At 37.2% G+C, this 9,763-nt stretch overlaps 1 protein-coding gene across 1 annotated transcript; it reads right to left on the bottom strand.

Moving 5' to 3' along the window:
• Nucleotides 1-1,794: 1,794 nt before the first annotated feature.
• Nucleotides 1,795-9,482, bottom strand: LOC122316934 (ABC transporter B family member 4-like). Its single transcript, XM_043133797.1, has 14 exons — nt 9,323-9,482; nt 9,057-9,194; nt 7,398-7,797; nt 7,075-7,129; nt 6,787-6,962; nt 6,439-6,660; nt 6,072-6,310; nt 5,433-5,958; nt 5,058-5,331; nt 3,895-4,772; nt 3,500-3,766; nt 3,125-3,388; nt 2,709-3,002; nt 1,795-2,334 (listed from the first exon to the last, which is right to left on the bottom strand). The coding sequence occupies exons 3-14, from the start codon at nt 7,725-7,727 to the stop codon at nt 1,978-1,980; spliced, it is 3,882 nt and encodes a 1,293-aa protein (XP_042989731.1). The 5' UTR covers nt 7,728-7,797; nt 9,057-9,194; nt 9,323-9,482; the 3' UTR covers nt 1,795-1,977.
• Nucleotides 9,483-9,763: the final 281 nt, after the last annotated feature.

Genomic DNA, 9,763 nt, shown 5'->3' with positions numbered 1-9,763 from the left:
TTATTGAATTACAGTAAAGAAAATTAATGGAATTACAAGAAGTAAGAGTGCCTGAAACTTGCAGGAAATGATATAATTATTGTGTAAGTTTAGCTACTCCAATTGAAAAGGTCCTAAATATAACAAAAATCATGTGAGAAAGAAGCAAGATAATTGATAAGTCAACTTCCTGACTGAAATGAGATTAAAAGTAAAAGATGAAAGATAAAGAACATTAGTTAGAACCAAAGAATCAGAAAGTCTAACTGTGCCAATATGGGTAACTTGAGTACAAGAGCCATTAGGTAAATTCACAGAGATATTGGTAGAAGATGTAATAGAGGAAAATAAGGAAAGATAACTAATCATATGATCAATTAAATCAAGAATACAAGATTGTTGTTAAAATTTGTGTATTGACATCAGGTAAAGTGAAAGGTTGAGATGATGCAGTAATTGATACACCTAAGAATGAAATAGTAGGTGCAGATGAAGATAATGATGAAGAAATTATACCTACTTGATTCACAGAAGAAGGGTTAGAATGAGATTGAAGAAATGTAAGAAGCAAACATTGCTCTTGAGAAAAAGGAAATTGTGGAACCGAAACCAATTAGTGGCCTGATTAACATTAGGGTTTCTAGGTTTTGCCTTATATCCAGGTGGATAACCATGGATCTCGTAACATTTATAAACTGCGTATCCTGATAAACTATAGTGTGTACAATAAAGGCGTTCTTTGCGAGTAGCAGACTGCTTGTTGTTCTTGGGGCCAGCAGAACCTTGCACAGAGTCACGGCTACTAGAATCACGGTTAGTAAACATAACGATAGCTTCATTCTAAGGTAAAGATTCAAACCCAATTTCACGTTGTTTTTCCTCTTGAAGAATAAAAGAAAAAAACTTTATTTGTCCGAGGAAACGAATCAGAAAGTAATATCTGACTCCGTAAAGGGGCAAAAAACTCATTGAGTCCCAAATGTAAAACATAATCTTCTTGTTGATATTCAACATTTTTTTTTTTCACAACACCACATGAACACGGAGTCATGGGGCGAAAATGAACCATCTCTTCCCAAAAAATTTTCAATCGAGTAAAGTATGAACTTACAGAGGAGGTTTCTTGGGTCAAGGAGGCAATAGCTTTCCAGATCTAGAAAATAATGGGCTGTTTACTTTGGGCAAATCGTTCATTTAAATCATTCCACATCTCTTTAGCCAAATCGATATAGATAACAGCATAAGCAATTTCCTTGGATAAAATATTGAGCAACTATGAGAGAACCACGGTATTGCAACGGATCCCATGCGTGATATATAAGATTTGTTTCATAAGGCATCGACAGAGAACCATCAACAAAACACAATTTGTTTTTGGCGATGAGAGACATGGACATGGAACAATTCCATATTTATCTCCAATCAAAGGCTGGGAGACGAAGACGACTCCAAAGGGGTCCCTGTTGTGAAGAAAGTAAGGATTTGAATAATCCTCATGAGAATGATGTGGAACAGCAGAAAAAGAAGATGATGAATTGTCAATATGCATATTTCACAGATCTAGGGTTTTGTCTAATAAAATGATAGTGAGAAGATTCTGGAAGAATGAAACATTTTATTAAAACTATGTAAATTGTAAAATGAAATACACGACAGTAAATATAACGGAAAAACAACTAAGGTGCATATTAACTAAGGTACACAAGATTACATGTGATTACATTAATTAAATTAATATCAAATACAACATTTGTAATACGTATGAGTTGCATTTCCCAAATTTTCAGAGTCAATGTTCTAATGTTACACATTAAAGCATCAAATAAAATAATATATTTATGAAACCCCATATATAAAAATTACAACAAATATTTCACAAAAATTCGAAGGAAAAAGAACATATATTTGTATAATTAATTACCATCTACTTAGCAAAAGTTGAAATAAGAAAAAAATTACTTAATTATACCAAAAAGACAAAAAGAATTCATTATAATTTCAGGCAGTTGAAGCACTTGTGTGAAGACTAACCAAGGAGGCATAGTAGCCATCCTTGATTTTAAGCAAAGTCTCGTGCTTTCCTTTCTCTACGATAACTCCATTTTTAACCACAGCAATTACATCTGCATTCTTGATTGTGGATAATCGATGAGCCACCACGACCGTAGTTCGGTTAACCATGACTCGGTCTAATGCATCTTGAACCACTCTTTCGGATTCGGCATCTAGAGCACTGGTAGCCTCATCTAATAGTAATACCTTTGGACTTTTGATCATAGCACGTGCAATGGCTACCCGTTGTTTCTGCCCGCCGGACAATTGGACTCCACGTTCTCCTACTATGGTATCATAACCCTTCATTTCGCATCGCAAGAAGGAAAAAACAAAATATTAGCTAGCATACTTGTATATTGAATTTCAACTGTGTCAATCATGTCTTTCATGAATAGAAATTAATCGAATTGAATGATCCAGTTATGGAGAGAGAGAGAGAGAGAGAGAGAGAGAGATTATATGAGTTTTACAACATTTAATAATGAGCGTATAAGATTTTCGGACAGAATTGATTCTACTGCATGCATGAGCATTTTTAATGTTTTCTCTATCTCTTTTCATTAAACTATTCAATTCGGTCAAAAAATTAAAGAGGATCTCAATTGACCACATTATGAATTTAGTAAGACGTGACAATGAGAGTAATTTAAGGAAATGCTTTGCTTTGTTTGAACCTGTTGCAAGCCACTGATGAAGCTGTGAGCATTCGCTAATTCTGCTACAGCAGTTATTTCTGCCTCAATTGCATTTCCTTCCTTTCCGTACGCAATGTTGGCACGAATGGTATCATTAAACAAAATTGGTTCTTGACTCACAAGACCCATCTGCTGCCTCAACCACTTCACTTGAAACTTATTAATTTCAATTCCATCAAGTGTAATACATCCAGAATCAGGATCATAAAATCTTTGCAATAACGAGACGACTGTGGACTTCCCACTCCCACTTTCTCCAACCAAGGCAACTGTCTGGAAAAAAAAAAAAGAAGATAATTTTGATATATTCTTTGTTGTAACATAAGTGGTAAGCAAGAAAAACTTTTGGGATTTTATTGTGCTAAGCTGAAAACACCAAAATAAACTGTACATACTTTGCCAGAACGAATGACCAAGCTGAGGTCTCTAAAAATATGAATATCTGGCCTGCTGGGGTATTTAAAGCTTACATGTCGAAGCTCAATCTCCCCTTTCAGATTATCCAATGTCATACCAGACTCATCGCAAGGATCTATCTTCGACTTCCGATCTATTATTGCAAATATGGAAGCTGCAGCATCATTGGCTTTGCCAGTATCTGGACCCATGGAGCTTGTTTGAGAAACTCCCATGGCAGCCATGGTCAAAGCAAAGAAAACCTGCAAACCAAATATCCTTCTAGAGATTAGGTAAATTAATTTGGTCTGATTCTTGTTGTTAGAATACAACGCTTTGAATAGCAGCTTGCTAAGGATAGAATGAATACTTACTTGGAAAACATCTGAAAATGTTGCTTTATTGACCGCAACGAGTCGAGCTCCTGCATAGAAACTGGTAGCATACACCAGAAATAACATGCCAAAAGATGTTCCAAATCCTATTCCAGTGACCAAGCCTTGCCTTATCCCTGCCTTCCTAGGGCCTTCACATTTTGTTCTGTATAGATCCATCACCTTTTCCTCAGCACAGAAAGAAGCAATTGTTCTTATACTTCCGACTGCATCGTTAGCAACTTGGCTTGCCTCCTCATACATCATCTTGAACCATATAAAATCACATTCGTAGGAATCAGCTTTCAGAGTAATAAATGTTAAAGAGTTTTAATATATATATATATATATAGCATGTTGCATCTATAAATGAGGTTCGTAGTTCTAGAGCAAACCTTCGCATCTGCACTGAATCCTTTCATGAACTTAACTTGAATGTACCCATTGATTCCAATCAACGGAATTAATGCAAGGACAATAAACGCCAACTGCCAACTTGCAACAAATGCAATGACCAAACCCGCAATTGCTGAAGCAATAACATGAAGTATCTGACCAAGAGCATCTCCAACAAGAGCACGCACTGTTGCAGCATCTGCCGAGAGCCTAGCACCAACTGTGCCGCTTGAGTGCTCAGGTTCATCAAACCATCCAACCTCCATGCGAACCAACTTCTCAAAACACATCAACCTAATACGTTCTACCAACTTACTCCCTGCCACAGAAAGGAGGTATGCTCGTGCTGGAATTGCCAGAAATGAAACCACACCGAGGACCACAAAAATTAGTGCCCAAAAATTTGTATCCTTCTTAAGTTGATGAGGTGGTTTGTAGAATGAGTTGATTACCCTTGAAAGCAATATACCAAATATAGGGAGTATTGCGCCATTAATTATTGCAGCTATTGCCCCAAGAAGAAGAATTGGAATCTCTGGCTTGTTAAGGTAGGCAAGGCGGCGGATGGAGACCTTCGGCAATTTTTCTTCTCGTATTGCCATCACATTATCATCTATGGCCACTTCTGTGGGCAAACCAAATGCTGTGACTGAGAATGAACGGCGGCCGCTACTATTTACAGATGATCCCCGACTTAAGGATCTGAAGAATGAATTTCTTTGACTGTTTCTAAGGCTAGACTGTCTAAACGACTCCATAGAAATTTCGAATTTGTTTTGATCATCTACAGCTTGTCCTGATTCCTTGTTTTCTTCTTGCAAGCGTATAAGTTGAGAGTATGCTCCATCAGGATCCTTGACTAGTTCTGAATGTGAGCCTGAAAAATTAACCAGTTTGTTTTTAGTTTAAATATATCGCCATTGTGGAGTAACCCAAATTTCCATAGCTCATGAGAAAATGATACAATGATCTAGTTATCTTCACAATGGTAACCTATAATTTAAGAAGTTTACTGGATCTATACACAATGATGAAGGTATCTGCATGTTTAGCAAAAATTAAGATTTCGATCATATCCATAGAATGTAGAGCAATGCAATTAGTTAGAAAGATAACAGATGTAGGTATGAAAAATCTAAGACATGGCTATACGGTAATATACCTTTTTCGACTATCTTTCCTCTGTGAATGACTGCAATCATATCAGCATTCCTCACAGTGCTCAAACGATGGGCAACAATGACAGTAGTTCGGTTGACCATGATCCTATCCAATGCCTCCTGCACAATCCTCTCAGATTCTGCATCAAGTGCACTTGTAGCTTCATCCAGAAGTAGAATTCTCGGGTTTTTCAGAATTGCTCTTGCTATGGCAACTCTCTGTTTCTGACCACCAGATAGCTGGGTTCCGTGCTCACCAACCATCGTATCCAGTCCCTGGATGTAAAAAATCAAAGTCAGAAAGTGAATTAACATGTCCAGTGGTAATGAGGGAGAAGACAATATCTTAAGCTCCAATGGAAGCTAAAACTTTGAACCTGAGGCAATTTATCGATAAATTTAGAAGCATTTGCAAGCTCTGCTGCAGATCTTATCTCTTCATATGTTGCCCCATCCTTTCCATAAGCAATATTATCCTTGATGCTGGATGCAAACAACACGGGTTCTTGGCTGACAAGACCAATTTTCCCCCTAATCCATTTAAGTTGGAGGTCTTTTAGGTTAATGCCATCTATAAGAACTACACCGGCTTGTGGATCGTAGAATCTCTCTATTAGACTGATCACTGTTGACTTCCCACTTCCACTTTGTCCAACCAAAGCTGTCGTTGTGCCTCTATGGATATAAAGAGAGAATCCACCGAATATCTGTTCATCTGGTCTTGCTGGATAACTAAAGTAAACATCTCTCAACTCTATATCTCCAAGAATATCATTCAAAACTTTTCCCCTTGTGTCATAAGCATCAATCTCTGGCTTCCTCTCAATAGTCTCAAACATCTTATATGCTGCAGCTTTACCAGCAGCAAAGGCACTCATGCAGGGAGATGCTTGGCCTAGGGACCTGAAACATTCAGATTGTAGCAAGAGGCAAGAAATGAATGAAGAAAAGAACCAAGTATTACATACATCTATTCAAACTATTGGGAGCTAAAGAATATTCTAGTTGCAACTTACATAGATCCTGTCATCACAGCCATGATCACATTCAACACATCACCCCCAGTGTATCCTTTTTCAAGTATCATCTTAGATCCAAACCATATTGCCATACCATAGCTACTAAACATGACTAACATAACCATAGCAAAACCAAGTCCAGAAGCCAAGCCTTCCTGAACACCAGATTTGTAAGCTGTTACTAGAAACTTTTTGTAATTAGCTACAGCTTGCTTCTCTCCAGTAAATGATGCCACCTAGATAAGAAATCAAATAGCGGATATCAAGAGTTTGGTAGAAAATAGCTGCGAAGCTGAACAGAAATCACCAGGAGATGATTACAAAATTCCCCAAGCATGCATATAGTTATGATAATATGACGTACTGTTCTGATTGAACTAATTGTCTGTTCAACCACATTTGCTGCATTTGCATAAGCACCCAGTCCACGAGAAGCTGTCTTGGATATGACGATAGACATAATGCCACCAGAGGCCACAAGAAGAGGAATTGTGGCTAGCAAGACAAGGGTAAGGAGCCACCCTTTGAAAAATGCTACAAAAAAGCCTCCGATGAATGTTGATAGTAGCTGCACAAATTTCCCAACCTATACAAGCACACTCACTCTTTTATCTATATAATCAAGTTTACAAGCACAACATCAATAAAACCTAGAGAAACTTTTCGTCCAATTGGGAAATTTTGATGTATTGGTACATGAGGAGTATACTACCTTCTCACCCATGGCGTCTTGTATAAGAACAGTGTCACCAGACATTCTCTCAACAACCTCTCCAGTGTTTGTTTCTTTATCAAAGAAAGCCACATCTTGTCTCAAAATAGTCTTCAAATACAAACCCCTTATTCGTGCTGCTTGTCTCTCTCCTGTGACCATCCAGCAAGCCACCTCTGACAAGAACAAGGGCAGATTTCTCATTTCTCAATGCTTGATAATCTATAGATGAAATCTTATTGATGCTCTAAAAGTTCTATGGTGATTCTAATTTGGGAAAGTACTTACGGAGGAATCCTGCAACACCAATCCCAGCTGCCAAGTAGACGAATTTTAGACAAACCTAAAATATTAGCGAGAAGCTAGTCAATGCAATCTTCATATCAACAAAATTAGCATGTCAGAAAATGGAGGACGGATTCAAATACATCCTCTAAATCAAGGTAATTTTTTCAATAAAAGCACTAGATAATAACATTTTAGAGATGTGATCTTTTAGATTTTCACATCCAAAAAGTTGTTCAGGACAAAGTCAAACACTCAGCTATACATTTCCAGTGATGAAGATTGAAATTAATATCTTGAGTTGAACTTGTGGAGCATATTTTTACCTTGGAAACTACACGAACAACATCCTTATTGTGCTGGTTACTTCCCAACACATTAATCAGTTCTCCAAAGAGTATTGTCATAAGGGGCAGACCCAACCCATTTCCAATGGCACCTATTATGCCTACAATCATCAAGCAAACATCTCTGGAATCTGCAAACGAGAACAGCTTTAGAAATGGAACAGTTTTGGTACTCTGATCTCCTCCACTCTTCTCCGAGCCTTCTATATCACCAATCATGTCAGGGCTTTTGGTTGCTTCTACATTTTGTCTCAATGAGGCGGACTCACGCAGATTTGGCTTTTCATTCAATCCACTCTCTATCTCCATTTTAGTAACTCCAATATGACAATCCAATTGCCAACTACTTTATTTGGGAGATGTAGAATTTATACAGCAGCTGCACACAGTTAATAACTTCAGCAATCGGAGGGACTAATAAAATGACGAATAATGAAAATTGTCTTATGATCTAAGAAGTTTTCAATTTACGAGGTGTCAGGAAATTAAAAAAGAAATTGTTGATTGACGTGGAAAATATTTGTTTTGTAAAAGACTGGAGAATTGACAAATATCAGAAAGTCAAGACCCTTGTTTATATTGCACAGTTCCAACGTTTTTATGGTATTACTGCACTCACAAACTGAGAAGGCGGCAAAAGAATAAAAAGATGTCAACACACACACATATATGCACATGTATGCATATGATTTTCTGTTTTTGGAGAGTGAATAAGCAGAAACATACGAGACAAGTAAACCAATAGGAGGCCAATATGTCTATCAAGGCACTTGATCTGGTGCAGATTTCATCAGATAGATTCACAACCAGAGAGTCTAGCAAAATTAATCAGCAAAGTGACAAATTAAGGGGATAAAGCACCCTTTATTCGAACCCGTGAAACAAATTTATGATTAAGAATCCCAATCAACCTCGAAAAAAAGAACAACACAACAAACCACGAGCGCAGAGAGAGAGAGAGAGAGAGAGAGAGAGGCATATTGTAATTTTAGAAAGTACTTGAATCAAAATGATAGTCATGATACATGATTTTTTTTAATAAAAAATAAAAGAAAAAAGAAAAAAGAAACAAAAGAAAGTAGAAGAGGAATAGAACTGCTTGTGTAAGTAAAAATCACCCTTGATTCCTCTTAACGGGTTAAGAAGATTTTTTATCGATGAGTCATATGCTGAAAATGGAGGAAAGTTTGTGGGTGTAGTCTGGGAAAGGAGAACAGAAGTAATATTTGCTCTGCTGCCGCAGGTGAACCAGAATCAGAATTGCACCATTAACTCTCTGCTGTGTAATTGGTTGCAAATTTTGCAAAAGAGAAGCTGACACAAACGTGACTGTTGGGTATTTATTCAAATCAACGCAAAACGAGTCCTTGAAAACTCCCTGATGATAAAGTTATTACTAAATGTCAATTTGTGCACAGGGATTCAAATTCCATAGCAGGGTGCTCTGCTGCTTACTATCACCAGGTTGATGAAATATCAAATATCTACTGAAAATGAAAAAATTATAAGCAAGTTGGGCACGTCATAGAGTTTTCTCCTCATGAAATTCTTGGTGATGCATGAATTTTACCATAGGGGTTGCAAAGGATGTTCTTTCTTAAAGATGACATGACATTCAATGAATCAATACCACTGTACCTGGTTGTGATAAAAGAGCAGTAGGAATGAAACTTTTTTTCTGTTCTTTGAGAGAATCAAACTCGCTGCAGCTCCGAGATCTATATCAGAAGGAGCTCCGAAAAACTAAAGTTCCCCATCCAAGCCATTTTCATCATTCTAAAACATCAAAAAGATCTAATAACCATTAAAATGAACGAAACCCATTTGCTAAAAACAAACAACAAAAGAAGAAGTGGACTGTTCCGAAAGGTTTCTTTGCCAAAAGGTTAAACTCAAAAGGACACCTGAAACTGCCAGGTTTTGGGATTCTCAGTTGCAGAACTTCATCCACGTTGGGTATGCTCTCTGTGTATGAGCTATTTCCAGCACATTTATTGGCATTTTACATTCAGTTAGCGTGCAGGCATCATCATTTATAATACTCACCCACTAGAATAAACACAAACGGCCATGGCCATAGCTATTAACTTGGTCAAAGGTGACGAACCTTCACTTAGTCAACCAGTTCCCTAATTGTTTTTTTTTTTTCAAGAAAACAATTCCCACATCCTCCACTGTCACAACTTATCTTCCACTGCAATCAAATAAAATTTACACGTTTCGTGTCAGCAGAACCAATTGCCTGTTTCTAACGTAGATTTTTTTATTATTATTAATTTGTTTCAGCTAGCATAATCATCACCAACCGCGAAATGCTCATTACCCATTTTCTTCATTTCTTTTTC

The sequence above is a fragment of the Carya illinoinensis genome, chromosome 7 (assembly GCF_018687715.1).
Source record: "Carya illinoinensis cultivar Pawnee chromosome 7, C.illinoinensisPawnee_v1, whole genome shotgun sequence".
NCBI classification, from domain to species: Eukaryota; Viridiplantae; Streptophyta; class Magnoliopsida; order Fagales; family Juglandaceae; genus Carya; species Carya illinoinensis.
Note: the sequence above shows the minus strand (reverse complement) of the source record. Positions and strands in the feature narration are given on the sequence as shown.

Bases quoted from the DNA above. Each gene is read 5' to 3' on its own strand.
- LOC122316934 (XM_043133797.1), bottom strand. From the start codon at position 7,727: ATGGAGATAGAGAGTGGATTGAATGAAAAGCCAAATCTGCGTGAGTCC. The intron at 7,130-7,397 runs GTAAAAATATGC...CTAATATTTTAG, and splicing joins TTGTTCGTGTAGTTTCCAAG to GTTTGTCTAAAATTCGTCTA. The intron at 3,389-3,499 runs GTAAGTATTCAT...TTTGGTTTGCAG, and splicing joins CATTTTCAGATGTTTTCCAA to GTTTTCTTTGCTTTGACCAT.